Here is a 21128-nt window from a genome sequence, read left to right as displayed (position 1 = left end):
TCTCCACAATATAAAAAGGATGTTAAGGTCGTTGAAAGTGTCCAGAGGAGGGCGACAAAGCTGGTAAAAGGGCTGGAAGGCATGTCCTGTGATGAGAGGCTGAGGACATTTGCTTTGTCTAGTCTGGAGAAAAGGAGGCTAAGAGGCAACCTCATTACTCTATACAACTTCCTGAAGAGGGGGAATGGAGAGGGAGGTGTCATTCTCTTCTCCTTGGTAAACAATGATATAATTCGTGGGAATGGCACAAAGCTGCGCTAGGGAAGGTTCAGACTGGACATTAGGAAAAAAATCTTTACTGTGAAGGTGGTCAAACACTGGAACAGGCTTCTTAGAGAGATGGTTGATACCCCATTTCTGTCAGTGTTAAAGAGGCATTTGGATAATGACCTTAATAATACATTTTAGCTTTTGGTTAGCCCTGAAGAGGTCAGGCAGTTGGACTTGATGGTCTTTGTAGGTACCCTTCCAACTGAACTATACTATTCTATTCTAGTTTGCAGAAAATAAGTATATTGTAAAAACAGTTTTTCATAATTCCATGACAGCATAAGCAAGAAAGTACTATAGAAGCACAATTGTTAATATATAAGGCAGATTCCCAAGAATATAAATAATCCCCATTACTTTGTGAGAGATTTCCTCTCTCAAGTAGGAAAGCAAAATCCATATCAAACATAGGAAATAGAAGAGTGTAACAAGTAACTTACCTTTTTAAACATAACTAATGAGATCACAGCAGATGCTGTGAAAAGTGCAGCTATAATTATCATCATAATGCCAACGGGGATACTCTTATTAAGACCAGTAAGAGATGAAATCCACCCACTGAAGGAAAAAGAAAAGATAAATTTTATTGGCACAGCACAGGAACTATTAAAACACAGGTATCTACATCAAGGGAAGATCTATAACCTCCTGGTTTTGCTCAACTTTGAATATTTTTGAAGAAAAATTCATGAAAATTACAAATGAGCATATTCCTGTTCTATAATATTTTTTTTAAAGCTTAGTTTCTATTTTCCCAGTGCATGCAGTGAAACTATAAGGAAAACTAGCAAATATAAGATGATTTTTCTTGAGCAGAGTTGAGAAGAAATTAAGAGAGAAATTAGAGTTGCTCAACAACTTTTTTTTTGGTCATGTCATTTCAGACTAATTAAAGAGTACATGTTTTTGTGGAAGATAAAATGTCCCTAAAAAGTTAGCTTCTAACTTCTTTAAAAATAAAACATGCCATACACATGCAGCTTCTGTGCGGGAAGACTCATTTAATTGTATCCACACATACTTTCTCACACATACTTTCTCAATTGGGTTTAATATAATACATTTTTTTAAAGTAGAAAGGATAGTCTGAGATTAACTAATAGAAAAGATGGCTTTATCAGTTTCTATTTTAAACATTTCCCCATTCTTCAAAATTGAAACACCAACAAAACGTACATCATACTTGAAATCACAAAAAACAGGTTGCCTTAAGAAAACTAAAACATTAAGATGGAAATGATTCTCCCAATGAAAAGAGCAAAAAGTTTCTAAAAATAACCTTATGATTTTCCTGCATCTGTTTTAAATTGCTTTGATATTTTCTATGTCCAACTGTACTCTACCACAAATCTCCAAAATCCAAATTGCAATTAGCATCTTCTGATTATCTGGCTACTTTTCATACCCCTTTCCCAAGTATCCTTAAAAGCACATTCCACATACTTGGAGAGTCGGCCCTCTAAAATTACTTTATTTTTTTCATGTCAATCAAAGTATCTACGAAAAATGAAAAAATTGAATTAGAGAGAAGAAATAATAAAATGTGCTTTTTCCTTACACTCCAATTCCATTTTGTTTGCCTTATGTACGTTTGGAGGTTAGCAACAAAATGTCAGTACCCAGATATAGTACTGCCAGTCATAGGTCTCCATGGTATCAGCTGACTACTACAGCCATGACTTTAATTACTTTTATTTTGTTGATTTTGTTTTTGTCTTACAGACAGTACAGTGCTACAGAAAAGAGAATACTCACCAGTTTCCCCATCTTTGAAATCCCGCAGCTTGAAGTACATGTACAGCAAACTGACAGATATATACAAAGAAGAACACAAAGAACCTGAATGAACTGTCACTCCTGAAAGAAGGGGAAAAAAAGATTAAAGCAGCCAGGAAATAAATGTATTTTGACAAAGACTATAGTACCAATCTATTTTGGTAAAAAAAAAAAACAGGAAAAATGTTTTTATTTCTTGATGGTGACTTGAAATTTCAGGCAGTAATTCTGTGGTTTTGGAGAATGCTTATTTACAAGAGATTCTTCTTTAATACAGTATTTTTGTCTCCTGCATCTCTAACAGAGGTGGGAATAGCAGCAAGATACTATTCCTTAGTGTTCTGTTCAGGGCCTCTTAGACTGAACTTGGAGGTTTTGCTACAGTGCATAAAGAACGCTCCTCTTTCAGGCTGAAGTTTACAGCACTGGCAGTATGGAAAGAAAAGCTTTTACTTGTCAAAGTGATTGCTGTGGTTTAAACCCAGTAAGCAGCAAAGCACCACACAGTTGGTCACTCACTTCTCCCCCACCCCCCCCAGCTGTATGTGGGGAAGAGAAACAGAAGAGCAAAAGTTACAAAACTCATGTGTTGAGATAAAGACAGTTTAATAAGAAAGAGAAAAAAATAAAAAATAAAAAAGAAGAAAAAAATACACAACCAAAGGAAAACAAACAAGTGATGCACAACGGAATTGCTCACCACCAGCCAAACAGCATCCAGGCCAGTCCCCAAGCAATGACACCCCCCCCCCCCCCCCCGCCCCAGTTTTATTGTTCAACATGTTGTCATATGGTATGGAATATCCCTTTGGTCGGTTTGAGTCAGCTGTCCTGATTCTGTCCCCTCCCAGCTTCTCGTGCACTCCCAAGCCTACTTGCTAGCAGGCAGCTTGAGAAATAGAAAAGAACTTGACTCAGCGTAAGCACTACTCAGCAGCAACTAAAACGTTTGTGTGTTGTCCACATTATTTTCATTATAAATCCATAACATAGCACCATACAAGCTACTATGAAGAAAATTAACTCTATCCCAGCCAAAACAGCGCAAAAAGGAAATAAAATCTAATATGGATTTACTGAAACAACACAGATCACAATACTGAAGAAGCTGTTGTTTAAAAGCAAAATATACAAAATATGCTTGTTGTTCAAAATACTAAAATGCCAGACTGACAAAGACTGAAAGTGTTAAAAGCCTGTCAAGAAAACATATACATATATAGGCAAAATCTCAACAAAGACCTCAACTTACTACTATCAAAACTAATGATCACATGATATGCTTGCTACCAAAGTTCTAAAGAAAGTAAAGATCAATTAAGTCACAGATTAAGAACATGGAACCAGATTTTGCCAGTAATTGCAATTTTTTGCAGAAGGCAGTTTGTTCATTTCTATTTATTTAACTAGTTCAATTTAATAACTGTTTCATCTTCAGCTGAGCAACTGAAGGAAAGTTGAAAATGTAAGTAGCAGTTTTCCTTTTCTAAACAATCACTATTCGCTAAGAAAGGCTATATACTAGACATTACTGATGCAGGATTTCCTGGATCTAAAACTGTGAAAGATAATGTTACACTACACTCTTCAGCTGAAGAAAACAAGGAAACCTTGGAGAAAACAGGAAGACTGATAACCTTGAACTAGCAGAAGCAAGGGAGATAAGGGATGAAAGCTAAAAAAACAAGGAGAAAAACAGCTGAAGGAAGATTCCAGACTGACCCATGGTAAACTTTTGCTCATTACGGGTCATTAGCATATTTAAACCACACCCATCATAATGCTAATGTATGGAAATGTTGGATTTGGTAGGGATGTCTGTCTGTCCTGCTGGTCCTCTGTAATACACAGACTCAATAGAGATAAGTTAGGCAAGCTAAAACAACCAATCAAAAGTAGCCAGAGAGATAATTGCACAAGTTAGTTGTACATAAATAACAGTGATTCAAGTCAGGGGTGTGCTTCCTTTGTGAAAGATTGCAAAGCACCTGATTCTGCAGAATTATATAATTAATTATTTAATTAAAAGACCTTTGTGTGAATTCTGACTCTGTGCTTATTGGCGAGTTGCACTGGCCACAAACCTATGGATAACGACACTATGAACTCCTCCACTAAATCAGGAATAAAAACAACACTACTAAGAAAGAGTATGTAAGATGTAATCAGTTAATGTAAGCTACCATTTTAAAATGCTGGCAATTCTCTGTATTTTTAGTTGATCTCAATTTGCACCCACATTGTAACCCAAGTCATGAACAGAAGTTAAAGTTGTAAACGAAAAATATTTTTTAGCCTTAAGGGTATAAGAATTTACTGTATGAGCAAATGCAAATTAAAATATATGATTCCTCAAAGATGTGTGGGTATGGCAATATCTCCTTAGTTAGAAAAAAGAAACATCTAATTCAGTCTAAAATTATGCATAAATGCAATTTATGGCTATCAATCTTTCTCTACAAAAATTAATGTATTTAAACTAAGAATATCATGATTCATTTCAATGTAAAAATCAAGAAATACTGTAAGAGTACAGAAATTAAAAATCTCTAAATGCTGATTTTCACAAAAATATTCAATTTTGCGTGCAAAACAACCATTCTATTTTTAAACACGAAGATACTACACCTTAAGCTTGCGAAGTCTGCAAAATCCAGATTGCTAAAAGCTAGGAAAAATACTGGAGTTTGATTACTGTATACCTGCTCTACTCATTCTTAACAATGGCAGTCTTCTACAATTGCAGACACTGCAAGGTGTACAGTTTCATAAAGTTCATTCAGGAAGCCAAAAATTTAAGACACTCTTAACTATTAACCTGCTCAGATTCTTCTTGTAAAGGGATAGAGATTTAATGAGAATTTTTCTTAAAGTTATCAGCCCTATACAAAAGTTAAATACTTTCTACAAATATTGTGTCAATGGTAGAATCTATAAATATTTTAAAGGATATTCCATGATATTCCTAACTATCGCTATCTATGATTCAGATATACAGTTGAATTAATGGCAAACATACTACTTGTTTCTAATGAAAGTATATTAAAGGTTTATCATAATGATAATTAAGTAAATTCTGGACTGTTAATGCATTTCAACAAGTGTAATGTGGTTTTGGTTATTTTAAATATCCTAAGTCAAGCTGAAATTGTTACCTGAAAGCTCCATAAAGTGGTCTGTACCAGCAGACAAAAGAACAAGGCGTAAAAAGCAAGAACCAGAGGATACTCAATCCAAAATCGACCCCTCGCGTAGCATCAATGTAAAACCAGGCCAAACATCCAAAGACATTAAGAAACAGTGTCACTGTATGGACTGTAGAAGCAAAAGCAAAAAAGTCTTAATTTAATTAATTTATACAAGAAATTATTAAAACTGTTAAAGTAATAGCCAAAATGAGCATGTTTAAACAAAACATAAGAATGCTGACAATAAATCAATATTCTCTCTCTGCAATAAGCTGATTTTTATACAGTTTTCTAACTTTCAGGTAAAGCCAGTATTCCCAAGTAAAAGTACTGAACAAGAAAATTCAAGTAGCATCAGGTATGTGGTGAAGAAAAAAAAAAGTCATAAAAATAAAACATTTTCAAAAAAAAACAAATAATGAAAAAAGAGGTTTCTACGGCTGCAGTAATTGATATTTCTTCTACAGTAATTACTGAATAGCTATTTACATTTTTTTTAATATGCTGGTTGTTTATTTTCTCTTACAGTCAGGCAACTAAATATATGCAGGACTGTCAGCCTTAATATTGCAATATATAACTATTGGATATTTTTTAGAGAAAAGCTTATAAATAATATAAAATACATGATAAATTTAGCATTGTACATTGTTCCAATTTGAAACAAGAATATTAAAAAAAAAACCCTTTTAACCAAAATCTGTCTTACACGTAATAAAGCAAAAAAGCCTGCATAGTAAAATGCTTCTCAGTAAAACAAAAATTGTCAGTTGTTATTCTAGATCCTTGAATATATATTGTATATTGAAATATTTCTCATAACATTTTTGGTGCTCAGTTCTTAGCTTAATACTGGCCTTTCCTCTTTGGCAAACCACGTTACAGGTTAACTATTTAATTTCTACTAAAGGAAATGTATTGGCAACATGACTTGACATTTTATTTCAAATATATTTAGCTCTTGTAATATAAAAAAAAAATACAGTGGTAGTAAGAAATATTACAACTACTACTTTCATGCTACCTGGGCACAACAGTTCTGCCAGACACTTTCTGTCTCTGTTTAGCAATACCCAGTGTCTCAAAGGACGTTTTCTGTCTTTGTGGACCATAATAAAGTATAGTATTTATAAATGAGTGCAAAAGCAGTTCCATGCAGCAATGTTTATTTAAGTCCAGAGAAACATTTTAGTCATTCTACTGGAAGGTAAGATTAACAGAAGAAATGGCAAGTATATAAAGATACTGAAAAAAAAAAAGACTGTTCATAGCTCTTTGTTTCCCTCTTAACTAGGACTTAAATAAGCCCTAAATCAACTTAGTGGAAAAAAATTTTATATCAAAATGCTGACATCATTCCATGAAGGGCTGAAGGAACTCAAAACACATTTTCCTCAGACAAATTCTATTTACCTGTAAGAGTCAATAGAAATAGAAAATGTCATACTTTATACTTTTAAATAAAGAACATTTAATGCATTTGTATATCTTAACACTGTTCCAAGAGGTTAGCAAAGCAACTCACTTGAGAATTTTTGTATGTATGTATAATGAAGTACAACAAAGGATAGAAATCCAAATTCCTATCTTCTTTTGATTAATATGAGAAAGTTTACTAAGTGGTATTCTTTCTTTTTCTAGTCAATGCTGGAAAACAGGGAGACACCCTTGATTGCTAGAAATGTCTACCTTCTGGTGGATTTTGAACTTTCAGATAAATTTTATTTTTTGTACTTGTAATTAAAATAACAGGACAAGTTTTAAAAGAATATGATCTGTGCAGAATCATATAATCATCTAGGTTGGAAAAGACATTCAAGATCAAGTCCAACTATCAACCTGACCTACCAAGTCCCATCACTAAACCATGTCCCTTAGTGCCACGTCCACATCTCTTAAATACCTCCAGGGATGGGGCCTGGACAGCATGTTCTGATGCTTAATCACCTTCTCCATGAAGAAATACTTCTTAATGTACAATCTAAACCTCCCCTGGCACAACTTGAGTCTGTTTCCTCATGTCCTATCACTTGTCAACTGAGAAAAGAGACCAACACCCTCCTCTCTGCAACCTCCTTTCATGTAGTTTTAGAGAGTGATGAGGACACCCCTCAGCTTCCTCTTCTCCAGGCTAAACAAACCCCAGTTCCCTCAGCCACTCCTCATAACTCTTGTTTTCTAGTCCCTTCACCAGCTTTGTTGCTCTTCTCTGCACAAGATTGAACAACTCAATATCATTCAGATATGCTTCTTGAGGGGGCCCAAAACCAAACACAGTATTCTAGGTGCAGTCTCACCAGTGCCTCGTACAAGGGGACAATCACTTCCCTAGTCCTGCTGGCCACACTATTTCTGATGCAGGCCAGGATGCCATTGGCATTCTTGGCTACCTGGGCACACTGATGGCTCACATTCAGCCAGCTGTCAACCAGCACCCCCAGATCCTACTCTGTTGGGCAAAAACCAAAGAGGGTTAAAACAATGTGTTGTGGTTTAAACCCATCAGGCAGCCAAGTACCACACAGCCATTCACTCACTCTCCCCCCTCAGTGGGATAAGGGAGAGAATCGAAAAAAAGGTAAAAGTGAGAGAACTCGTAAGCTGAGAGAAAGACAGTTTAATAAGAAAAGTAAGAAAACAATTATAAAAATAAAATAAAATAAAATAAAATAAAATAAAAGCACAACACGATTGCTTAAGACCCACTGACTGAAGCCCAGCCAGTCCCTGAGCAACGGTAGCCATTCCTCCGGCCAACTACCCGAGTTTTATTGTTCAGCATGACATCATAAGGTAGGGAATATTTCATCGGTCAGTTTGAGTCAGCTGTCCTGGTTCTGTCCCCTCCCAGCTTCTTGTGCATCCCCAGCCTCCTCACTAGCAGGGCAGTATTAGAAGCTGAAAAGTCCTTGGCTTAGTGCAAGCACTGCTCAGCAGCAACTAAAACATCAGTGTGTTATCAACATTATTTTCCTCCTAAACCCAAAACACAGCATCATACCAGCCACTATGAATAAAATTACCTCTATCCCAGCTTAAACCAGGACAATATTCACCCTTATTCCATACCATTTATGTCATGCTCAGGTCCCACACTTTCCAATACATCCTAATTAATCACCACCACCCTTCCTGTCTTTTGATATATACGGACAGATATCACTCTTAGTCTATGGGCCATCCCTTTAAAGTGTACATTGAGTTTCTTCAGTCCATGACTTTGGGCTCCATCTGTCATAACAGTCCTTCGGGGCAGGAGAGATGGTGAGTGGTGTTGGATTGTTGCATGCTGAAGCCAGCTCTGCTTCCATCACCACTGTACTTTGCTCAGAGCCATCAAAATCTATTCTTCATACCAAAGAGGCTTTAACCCCCTGGCTTGCTTGACTGTGGCGCATGTTTCACAGTCATGCATAATTTGTGCAATGGTGTCCCTTCATATGCTGCCAAAATCTCTTATTCCAGTTGGAGTATAGCGAGCCTTGAATCCTCTGTATCCTCAACTCCAAAACACTAAGGGTCGACCTTGAGTCTCCCTTGGTGCTTTCTGCCAGAGGGTCCATGTGGGGCCTTTCTCCCTGGCTGTAGCATAGAGCACATTTTTTACCTCTTGTCCTGCCCAGACTGGCCCAAGGGATACTGCATGAACTATCTCCCATTTTATTTCTTCAAAGGCTTGTTCTTGCTTAGGGCCCTGTTTGAAATTGTGCTTCTTCCAGGTCACTTGATAAAGTGGGCTTACAATCAGACTGTTATTTGGAACGTGCAATCTCTAAAAACCCATGACACATAAAAAAGCTTGTGTTTCTGTTTTGCTAGTTGGTGGAGACATAGCTGTTATTTTGTTGATCACATCCATTGGGATCTGACAACATTCATCTTGCTATTTTATTCCTAAAAACTGGATCTCCTGTGAAGGTCCTTTGACCATATCTTATTTTATGGCAAAACCAGCCTTCAGAATAATTTGGATTATTCTCTTCACTTTATCAAACGCTTCCTCTGCTTTGTTGCTTCACACGATGATGTACTGCGATGTGTTCATGATAACTTCCTGATGCAAATGGTGGATGTTCCAACTAGAAGAGGAGCGCTGCTGGACCTTGTCCTCACTAACAAGGAGGGGCTGGTTGAAGCGATGAAGGTTGAGGGCAGCCTTGGTTGCAGCGACCATGAGATGGTGGAGTTTAGGATCTCGTGTGGCAGGAACAGAGTACCGAGCAGAATTGCAACCCTGGACTTCAGTAGGGGCGACTTTGGCCTTTTCAGGCATTTGCTAGGGGAAATCCCATGGGACAAGATACTTGAAGGAAAAGGAGCCCAAGATAGATGGTTAGTGTTCAAGGACTGCTTCTTCCGAGCTCAAGAACAGAGCATCCCAACAGGTAGGAAGTCAGGAAAGGGAGCCAGGAGACCTGCATGGTTAAACAGGGAATTGCTGGGCAAACTCAAGTGGAAGAGGAGAGTCTACAGATCATGGAAGGAGGGACTGGCCACTTAGGAGGAATATAAAGCTGTTGTCAGAGGATGTAGGGAGGCAACTAGGAAAGCTAAGGCCTCCTTAGAATTAAACCTTGCAAGAGGGGTGAAGGACAACAGAAAGGGCTTCTTCAAATACACTGTGGATAAAACTAACACTAGAGGCAATGTAGGCCCACTAGTGAACAAGGTGGGTGCCCTGGTGACAGAAGATAAAGAGAAGGCAGAGTTACTGAATACCTTCTTTGTCTCTGTCTATAATGCCAGAGGCTCTCCTGAGGAACCCCATACCCCTGAGGCCGCAGAGGAAGTCGGAATAAAGGAGGAGTTTGCCTTGGTTGATGAGGGCTGGGTTAAGGACCAATTAAGCAATCTGGACATCCACAAGTCCATGGATCCTGATGGGATGCATCCGCGCGTGCTGAGGGAGCTGGCGGAAGTCATTGCTAGGCCACTCTCCATCATCTTTGGTAAGTCATGGGCATCGGGAGAGGTGCCTGAGGACTGGAGAAGAGCAAATGTCACTCCGGTCCTCAAAAAGGGCAAGAAAGAGGACCCGGGTAACTATAGACCGGTCAGCCTCACCTCCATCCCTGGTAAGGTGATGAAACAATTTATCCTTGGCGTTGTCTCCAGTCATATCAAAGATAAAAGGGTCATTAGGGGCAGTCAACATGGCTTCACCAAGGGGAAGTCGTACTTGACCAACCTGATAGCCTTTTATGAGGATATAACCAGGTGGATAGATGATGGAAAGGCAGTGGATGTGGTCTATCTTGATTTCAGTAAAGCCTTTGACACCGTCTCCCACAGCATCCTCGCAGCTAAACTGGGAAAGTGGTCTGAATGATCGGGTAGTGAGGTGGACTGTAAACTGGCTGAAGGAAAGAAGCCAGAGAGTTGTGGTTAATGGGACGGAGTCAAGTTGGAGTCCTGTATCTAGTGGAGTCCCTCAAGGGTTGGTACTGGGATCAGTGTTGTTTAATATATTCATCAATGACTTGGATGAGGGAATGGAGTGCGTCGTCAGCAAGTTTGCTGATGACAATAAACTGGGAGGAGTGGCTGACATGCTGAAAGGCTGTGCTGCCATCCAGTGGGACCTCGACAAGTTGGAGAATTGGGCGGGGAGAAACTTAATGAAATATAATAAGGGCAAGTGTAGAGTCCTGCATCTGGGCAAGAACAACTCCAGGCACCAGTATAAGTTGGGGACTGCCCTGCTGGAAAGCAGTGAAGGGGAGAGGGACCTGGGGGTCCTGGTGGACAGCCGGATGACCGTGAGCCAGCACTGTGCCCTTGTGGCCAAGAAGGCCAATGGCATCCTGGGGTGTATTAGACGAGGTGTGGTTAGTAGGTCGAGAGAGGTTCTCCTCCCCCTCTACTCTGCCCTAGTGAGACCGCATCTAGAATATTGCGTCCAGTTATGGGCTCTTCAGTTCAAGAAGGACAGGGAACTCCTTGAGAGAGTCCAGCTCAGAGCAACAAGGATGATTAAGGGAGTGGAGCATCTCCCTTACAAGGAAAGGCTGAGGGAGCTGGGTCTCTAGCTTGGAGAAGAGGAGACGGGGTGACCTTATTAATGTTTATAAATATGTAAAGGGTGAGTGTCAGGAGGATGGAGCCAGGCTCTTCTTGGTGACATCCAATGATAGGACAAGGGGCAATGGGTGCAAGCTGGAACATAGGAGGTTCCACTTAAATATGAGAAAAAACTTTTTTACAGTGAGGGTGACAGAACACTGGAACAGGCTGCCCAGGGGGGTTGTGGCATCTCCTTCTCTGGAGACTTTCAAAACCCGCCTGGACGTGTTCCTGTGTGACATGATTTAGGTGTTCCTGCACCAGCAGGGGGACTGGACTAGATGATCTTTCAAGATCCCTTCCAATACCTAACATTCTGTGATTGTGTTATTCTGTGATCCAGGTCTGGGGCCCCCAGCACAAGAAGGACATAGACATATTACAATGAGTCCAGAGGAGGGCCATGAAGGTGATCAAAGGGCTGGAGCACCTCTACTGTGAAGAAAGGCTGAGAGCTGGGGATGTTCAGCCTGAAGAAGAGAAGGCTCCAAGGAGACCTCATTGCAGCTTTTCAATACCTAAAGGGGGCTTAAAAAAGGTGGAGAGCGATTCTTTGCTCAATAGGATAATGACAGGACAAGGAGGAACGGTTTTAAACTAAAAGAGGGGAGATTTAGCTTAGAGGTTAGGAGGAAACTCTTCACTCAGAGGGTGGTGAGGCACTGGAACAGGTTGCCCAGAGAGGTTGTGGATGCCCCATCCCTGGAAGTGCATATAGATGTGAAAAAGATTTTTAAAAGTTTCTTCAGAAACAATAAAGGCCAAGACTAAAGATATTGAAATTGCTACTAACCAAGGCAACACAAAAAATGAAGTTCTCAGGGCTGCTAAAAAGGGCCAGGAAAACTAACCTACTTTACAAAGTCTTGAGCAGCCGATACTAGATTTATCCAAATGTGATTATGTTCACAGACCCCTAAGCCTTACAAGACCTACGAAGATTTGGAAGAGGAAATAAAATAGAAGTACAACAGCAAGCAGAAGCAGGTTAGTTTGCTGTGTTAATGAGTGCCTCCACTGAGGAAGCATAACCACTCTAATGAAGTATGAGCCATATCATGTAGATACATTCCTGGGAAAGAAGAATCACAAGGATTGATTCAACAGCCAGCCCGAAGGCACAGAGTTCTGTACTCAATCATTTTTTTTAGCCTGAAATAGATTTTGTCTTTCTTTTCCTTTATTATGCCTGCTTCCTTCCTTCCTGAGAAATCCTAAATCAGAGAGTATGAAAGCTAAAGAAAAAGCAAGAGGACTTAGTTAAAATCTCAGTCTACCTAGAAGAAAATCTGTCAGTTTATTATGAGAGCAAAATTTATATTTATTTTGAAATGCTATGTCACTGCTTCCTTGTTTCAATCAATAATAAAATTACCAGATTAACAGGTAAAATTATACACATTTGCAAAATCTGGAACCTAGAGAAAAATACAGAAAAGTTCTGAAATTCACATCCCCTTAGTATGCTAAAAATATATTAATGGCATCAAAGCACCTAAATCTTTGGAATTTCCTCAGTCTGAAGGTACTTCTTAGGCACTCATCACACAAGACAAGACAGAAGAAACAAACCTCATGGTATGTGTACAATTGATTCATCCAGCATTTCTCCAATCAAAACACAGCACCTGAATGAAGGCAAAACTAACCTCCCAAAGATTGTTTAGAGCATGCTCGGTGTACAAGGGATAGTTCCAACATGGACTGATTGTTCAGCTAATTTCCTTTATGCTATTTTTTTAACAAACTAAAATGATATTAAGTCTATATTATACTCTACACTAAACTAAAGCTATGCATATTAAGGCACATGGATATTACACTTTTAAAATTTGTAAGTCTATTAACACTGATAGTGAATTATATTTCTTAATATATAAGCTGATTTTAAAAATGGTAAAATTATTTCTAAGGTAATAAATTGTCAAAGCTCATTTTACAACAACAGGGATATTTAAAATAGAAAACTGCAATATACTATAACCAAACTGCTTTAGGGTAATCCTTCCCCTTTTTTTCCATGGAAGTTTCTATGAAATAATAAAGTACTTTGAAAATTGAAGCTAACAAAAAGATTTCACTTTAACATTTAACTTCCAGATTTTAAAATATTTCATTGCAGATGTTGCAAAAGCCAAATTATCAGGCATGTTTCAAGTTTGAATAGGCACTTTGCTTTTTCTTTAAAAAAGTACTTACACATCCACAAATAGTACATAATCTTTACTGTCTTCTGGAATTCTACAGGAATGTCTATAGAAAAGTCCTGGTAGAAACATGGACCCACTGGAAAATTCTCAGGAAGAGGTGGCCAGTTATTTTTTCTACCTGCAAATCATAAAAAAAAAAACAACAAACAAAACCCCACCAGCTTTATAATACAGTTTTAACATCTGTATACTAGAAAGAGATACACATCTGGGCTTGTTCAAATTGTTTTATGTACATAAGTTTCACAAGCATATGGATAACTTGGGCTACCAAGACCCAAGAGTTTTATCAGCAATACTCACACAAACTTCAGAAATAAAATAGGATGAAATGCAGACAGATCAAGGAAAGTACAATATTTTATCTATATAAAAGACTAAGCAGGCATCTGATGGTTCCTATAAAGTAATAAGAAAAGAGTTTTGACAAAACAGTCAGATTTGCGCAGAAAATCATTCTCAGAGTTCCTTGACTTTTAAATGCACATTTCCCACCATACTCATATGCTCACTTTGTGGAACACAAAGACTAGGGGTTGAAAGGCATTCTCCATCCTTGGAATCCTGATATTTGTAACACCTGGATATCTCTAACTCTTTGAACTAGTTCCCAATATAGTTTACAGTCAAAGCTTTGCTTAAAAGCCTGTAAGCCTAAAGAAAGGCAATTATTAAAATGGTCTCAATTACAACACCAGAAGATGCTCTACAGCATCAATATATTTTGATATAAATTGTGGGACAGAGTGAGAACACAACAAAAGACAGCAGAGTATCAGACACCAAAGATTTCCTGTATGCTGATCTACTCACAGGCTAGAGTATACATTCTGACGAATGTAAGCCATATCAAGTGCAGATTCAGAGATTCAGATGAGATAACTACAACAAACCTATATCATAGCATTTAAAATGCTGGATGCAATAGATATGTTTACCACCATATTGCAGAAGTGGAGCTGACTAGAGACTAACATAAAGGCAAAATTATTTTAAATTCTGATAAGTGTTTGCTTGCAATTTCTATCTTCAAACATAGCTTTACTAGCAGTTCACCTGTTAAGAAAACTTGCAAACCTTACATACTTGCATTATTTAATTATTTCTTTACCCAGACAAAATGAAGCTGACAGTTCTGACCAAACAGGTCCAAAACACTGAGTATTTGTTGAGTTTTATGCCTCTTCAACTGAACATTTTTACCAGTTCTTTCAGAGCTGGGGGTTTAGAGGGACCATACAAAAGGCAATCAAGTGATATGCCCATCCATATTAAAAAGTACTTTTCATTCTACTATATGAAAAATATCTGATAACAACTCAGATCTTTATTCCACAGTATACAGTTATTTTTCTCAGGGTTGCAAGTTTCAAGATAGTCACAGAAAAATTCAGATATAGTAATTCAGGTTATTACTTGAGAGTAGTATTTGATGTGCTTTTCTACCTTGGTGGAACAGGTTTCAAAATTTTCAACTAAAACTGAAAGACAGTCTTAGTATTTTTCAGACATGCCCAAATGAACTAGATGAAATAGGAAGCAGCACACTAATCAGCTCAAGTGCAATACTGCACGGGACCTGAACAGAGAGAACTCTGCACTGGGCTGAGCAGACCCACAAGCTTTGAGATCTTTGCACTGTGGTCAGTTGCATACGATGACAGTGTCCTAGGTGTGCAGCCAGCATCATAACTTGAATGCAAATAACTAGAGTACTATTGCAAAAGACCTTGCCCTGTGATCAATATGCTTCTATAGTGTTTTGAAAGGAGTTTAAATGACTGTGCAAAAGAAAAAAAAAAATCAAAAGGAAAAGAATATTGTTCTCCTCAGTCACAACATACAATTCCCGATTTGCAGCATCTTTTACACGGTCATTTGGTAAAAACCTAACATCCTCTTTAAAGCTTTAAGAGCTCTCTCTTCTCTGTTCAGCCTTCCTAAAGAATCCTTTAGATTCTTCATGCACTCTTCAAGCCCTTTGATGTGAACAACTGGAACTTAATAACAGAGCAAATACCATTTAAAAATATTCTGAAACATGTATTGGGTATCAGAGTTATAGTCCCTAAGATATAGATGAAAGTAATTAAACTGTCAGTAAAGCCTGGAATAGACAAGTAATCAATCCAGACCATCAATATAAATTAGTGAAATTAGGTGAAGGGCGATATATGGAGAAGGAAATCACCAAAAAATCATAATCTTGGAGAATAGGTACAAAGATTTAATAAAGAGACTGGAAAAAATAATACAAAGAAAATAAAAATGGTTTAATGAAGGGACCATGATTCTTTTCCTTAGAAGAATACCAATTCCTCACTCCCAAATCCCCTACCATATGACTGGTAGAAAATTCCATGAGGTTTTTGAATCACTAAATAGTTATGCAATCTGGAATTGTACCTCTGTATGTTCCAATATTTCAAAACAGGAAAGTTCTTCTACAGCAATACTGACAGCAGATAAATCAGAGGTGTTATTTATGAAGTTACATTTAATTCTTCCCAAAATGTTCCATTTCTATTCAATAGTATTACTTGGATATTAACCCAGAATAAAAATAGCTGATAGTAGAGTACAATATGTAATAATGCCACATTTAAATATTTTTGCTTTGAAAATTTGCACAGGACAGTTTTTATTCACTGTATGCACTGTTCTAAAGGAGACACATTTTTCTCTTCCTGAAGAGATTATAAAAAACCCTCTTTGATCTGCTTTACAATGTCACTGTAAAACTAAAACAGTTTCTGAGAAAATGTGAAATTTCTGCAATTTTAAAAAGTACTTTTTTCATGCATACCCCTCTGCTGATTGAGACTCTGCATTTCCCTTTCTCTGCGATCTAGTTCATCTGCTTTTCTTTCCAGTTCTTCTTGACGCTTTAACAGTTCTGCCTGGGCCAAAGCATGCTCCTGAACAAAACAAGCATTGTTAGAGACTGATAAAAAATACAAACAAAAAATAAATATTCCAAGTCTATTTTCTATAATTAAGCATCTCCAGTTATGGATGAAGACCGACCTACTATTGCATGAATTCATGAAATAAGTGATTACTAAAAGGCAGTATTAATTTTCATAAATCATTAGGAAAGCAACACTTATTTATAAAAGACTATTCAAGAAGTGTGTAATTATAGTTAAAAGCATTCTAGTGCCTGAAAGTTATACACAAACCTTTGCAATTTGTGCATAAGCAGGTGGTTCTTCCGTTGGTTTCATTATTGCTGTCTGAGTACTGGGTACATCAGGTATTTTCACATTTCCTGAAGGAGGCTAAGAAAATGAGATAGTTATTGGGAAACAGTCTCCTATTCTAATAAACATCTTTTCATTAAGTATATAAGAACTAATCCAGTTGTTTTAAAAAAAAAAGTGTTACTGATAAACTGAAAATCTAATATGCTGCCTGCAATATTTACAACCTTTAGGAAAAATAAGATAACTATATCCTATGATGCAGTGTTCTCCTTGGTTGTTTTTATAATGCACTACTTGCCATAAACACACAAGGAATTTTGTGGATCAATAGAAAGTAAATAGAATCTTAATTTTGTTCAAAAATGAATATGGATAAGAACAGTTACTGTTTAAGTTACTGCAGGATTTAACTGACCTACTCATATTCTCAAATATTATGTCTTTTATTAGTAATGTTTTCCAGAGCTTTCTACTTAAAGGCTTATATCACCTGGTTAACTAGAGAAACAATGTACTGGATTAAATTCTCAATTTCAGGATACATAATCTATTTCTTAACTGTTCCACCAGTATTTATTTACTGCAGTTGTGAGAAACAAAGTTGTGTTTTTGATGTAGAATGTGTTTTTGCAGTGGAAAATTGCACTAACCTTGCATATTCAAAAGTGATTGTGCAGCACAGCAGTGGGGAGTATGTTAAGTAGATAAGGGGAAGGTCCCACTGTCCCAAAATAAGGAGGATAGCTAAGAAAAACAGGATGAGCAGTACTAAATCAGTAAAAAAAAAAATCACGGGCCCTCTAGTCACGAGAGAAGAAGGAAAAAAAAGGAAAAGGAGAAATTAATGGTTGGTCAAATAAAATTGTACATATATGGTATAGAGGAGCGTCGAGTAGCTTGTGAACCTGTAGTACTCAGCCAATGAGGAAACAGGGGAGGTGATCAGGCATCGGGTAATAGGGAATATAAAGTTATGATAAACTTTTACTGTGTGCTCCTGCTTGCAGGACACCCGCCATTGCAATCGCAAATAAAATAGCTTCACAGAAGATCCTGTCTGAAGAAAATTATTGAGATTTTTCTCACAATTTGGGGGCTTGTCCGGGATCTTGTCGCCTCCCAGAGAGTTCTTGCCACCACAGACAGGAAGGTGCACCCCGCTGATTTCAGTGGTCCCGTCGGGGGTGGTGGGTTGTCTTGGTATGGCCGACAAAGGACCAAGACTGTTAATCTGAAGACAGGCTCTGCAAAGGACTGGGGAGAAGGGAGGCCAGCACTGACACACCACAGACACAGCACAGACACAGCACAGACATAGCACAGGTACAGGGATAATTGCTGATAACATGGACCAGGAAGTCCGTGCACGGACCGAGGTAAGGCAAACTTTACCGTATATTGCGTTGGGGTGATTTGAGGAGACTCTTGTGTGCAGTGTGAATGAGATACACTTTTAGTGCAAAGCAAGTGTGAAGTCCCTGTCCTGGTTCCAGTTAGGACAGAGTTAATTTTCCCTCATAGTAGCTGGTAGGGTGCTATGTTTTGGATTAGGATGAGAAGAGCGCTGATAACATGCTGATGTTTTAATTGTTGCAGAGCAGTGCTTACACCAGGCCAAGGACTTTTCGGCTTCTCGCTCTGTCCTGCCAGCGAGCAGGCTGGGGGTGCAGCAGGAGCTGGGAGGGGACAGACCCAGGACAGCTGACCCAAACTGGCCAAAGGGGTATTCCATACCATCTGACGTCATGCTAAACAATATATAGGGGTGGCTGGCCGGGGTGGGGGCCGGGCTGCTCGGGGATAGGCTGGGCATCGGTCAGCGGGTGGTGAGCAATTGCATTGTGCATCACTTGTTTTCTTACACATTATTATTATTAATACTATTATCATTATCACTATTATTATTATTATTGTTATTATTATATTCCGGTCTTAATAAACTGTCTTTATCTCAACTCACCGGCTTCACTTTCCCGTTTCTCTCCCCCATCCAAGAGAGGGAGGGGGGAGGGTGAGCGAACGGCTGTGTGGTGTTTAGCTGCCAGCCGGGTTAAACCACAACAGTCCTTTTGGCTCCCAACGTGGGGCACGAAGGGTTGAGATATCGACAAATCTGACCAGAGTGTGTTAAACTAAAATTGGTATAAGTATTGGACCTGCTTAATAGTTGCTAGTCACGATGTTGATTGCCTTAATCTCCAGTCTGCTGTACCTGCATTCCAAATTGAGTTTTATGGTGCGTTACTTTCTGTATGTGCTCCCTGTTGCACTGTTTATCCTTTCCGGGCCCTGGTTTAAGATTGTTATGGTACTGTGCGGTGTAACAATGGCTTATGAAATGATGAAATATCTGGTCACGACTTTAACCTGGTATTTGTACTCAGCACTGACGTCGACTCTATACTTTGGAACCCATATCTCGGAAACTATTAGCAATTACACCTATTGCCTGTTTTCGTTAGGGAGCCAATCTGTGAAGGGGACAGGGGAAGACATGTTTCCCTACCTGTTCACTCTCCCTTTCTCCTTCACCACCACCCTCTTATCCCCCGAGCTAGTTACGGTGGTTCTCCGAGATGTTGAATATCCTTGGGATACTCAGACCAGCCTGCTCTTGTTGTTATGTCTCCTGAATGCGCTTCAGGTTTTGTGGAGGGTTAAACAACTACTTAGGAATCTCATCCGGAGATCTGTCTTGAGGCGGGATAGTTGCGAGTGGCAGGGAGTGTGGGAGGATATGGGCAGGTTTCTAGAGCAGTGGTCACCTCCAGTGTTTTGGACATTCACCCCTGAACAACTGCAAAATCCTAAAAAGCTGGCAGAATGCTTGAAAAAAAGGTGTCATGACTCTGGCAGTTCCAAAGTGACACAAATCACTGTAGCGTGCTGGGGTCTGGCTTGTGCCTATCGAGCTGCAATTGATGCTACTAGCAACCTAGCTCCAGCTCCAGCTCCTGCAGCCACTCCAGTTCCAGCTCCTGCAGCCACTCCAGCTCCTGCAGCTGCTCCAGCTCCAGCCCCTGCAGCTGCTCCAGCTCCAGCTCCAGCTCCTGCAGCCGCTCCAGCCCCTGCAGCTGCTCCAGCTCCAGCTCCCGCAACCGCTCCAGCCCATGCAGCAGCTCCAGATCCTGCAGCTGCTCCCACTCCTGTGTCTGGGTCAGAGAAACGAGCTGTAGCAGTGCAAGTTGACCCCGCAGAGGGTATTCCAACCCCTGTGGCAGACCCTGTGACTGGGTCAGAGAAACGAGCTGTAGCAGTGCAAGTTGCCCCTGTAGACAAGGTGAAAAAATGGTATAGAGGCTCAGGTCGTTTAGAATGCAGACAGTCTTCTGCTAAGTCTGGGCATAGTGAAGACGAGGCTGGGCCATCAAAGGTGCAGGAGACTGAAGATGAGGATGAGGATGTCGAAAAATCAACAGTAACTACCCGGACTCTATACCAGCGTGAGCTACGAGATGTGCGAAAAGATTTTGGTCGCTGTATAGGTGAGCAGCTTGTCACCTGGCTGCTCCGGTGCTGGGACACTGGAGCCAATTATGTGGAATTAGAGGGCAAGGAAGCCAGGCGGCTGGGATCCCTTGCTAGGGACGCATGCATTGACAAAGCAATTGGAGATGGAGCACGATCTCGCAGCCTCTGGAGGCGTCTCCTGTCAGCTGTGCAGGAAAGGTATCCCTTCAAGGAAGAACTTGTATGTCTACCAGGCAAATGGACCACCATGGAGAAGGGAATTCAGTACCTGAGGGAATTGGCCGTACGGGAAGTAATTTATAAGGACCTAGACGACGCACAAACATCCGCAGATCCAGATGCAGTCCGGCGTACACTACCCATGTGGCGGAAGTTTGTACGGAGTGCACCATCATCATATGCCAGCTCATTGGCAATAATAGCCTGGAAAGCGGAGGAGAATCCCACAGTGAATGAAGTGACTAAAATACTCCGGCAGTACGAAGGAAATCTCTCCTCTTCCCTACAGGCCTGTGTCTCAGCTGTGGAGAAACTCTCTGAAGAGGTCCACCAACTTAAAGAGAATTTATCTTCCCCTCCACCTGAACAAACCAGTGTCCACCAGCTAAAAGAGAATGCTTTGGAGAAACTTTCTGAAAAGATCCACCAACTTGAAGAAAGATTATCTTCCCCTTCACCTGAACGAGAAAAGTGGCCAGTCCTCTATCTCTATACTGATTCATGGATGGTAGCAAATGCCCTGTGGGGGTGGTTACAGCAATGGAAGCAGAACAACTGGCAGCGCAGGGGCAAGCCCATCTGGGCTGCGGCATTGTGGCAAGATATTGCTGCCCGGGTAGAGAACCTGGTTGTAAAGGTACGCCATGTAGATGCTCATGTGCCCAAGAATCGGGCTACTGAAGAACATCAAAACAACCAGCAGGTGGATCAGGCTGCTAAGATTG

General features: G+C 39.6%; 1 protein-coding gene across 8 annotated transcripts in view; it reads right to left on the bottom strand.

Annotated features, from left to right (window-relative positions):
- The window catches only part of LOC136789457 (secretory carrier-associated membrane protein 1-like), a 69871-nt gene that overhangs the window by 28367 nt on the left and 20376 nt on the right, over positions 1-21128 (bottom strand). For 3 of the 8 annotated variants that reach the window (XM_066989516.1, XM_066989517.1, XM_066989518.1), the window contains exons 2-8: positions 17800-17967; positions 16690-16788; positions 16314-16425; positions 13497-13625; positions 5202-5361; positions 2026-2127; positions 711-828 (exon numbers count right to left, since the gene is read on the bottom strand). In XM_066989516.1, the coding sequence (XP_066845617.1) occupies positions 711-828; positions 2026-2127; positions 5202-5361; positions 13497-13625; positions 16314-16425; positions 16690-16788; positions 17800-17967 (888 nt within the window). The other 5 variants (XM_066989520.1, XM_066989521.1, XM_066989522.1 and 2 more) reach the window with 4 other exon arrangements.

The sequence above is a fragment of the Anser cygnoides genome, unplaced genomic scaffold, assembly GCF_040182565.1.
Source record: "Anser cygnoides isolate HZ-2024a breed goose unplaced genomic scaffold, Taihu_goose_T2T_genome scaffold_46_1, whole genome shotgun sequence".
Taxonomy (NCBI): domain Eukaryota; kingdom Metazoa; phylum Chordata; class Aves; order Anseriformes; family Anatidae; genus Anser; species Anser cygnoides.
This window is presented reverse-complemented; position numbering and strand designations above follow the sequence as displayed.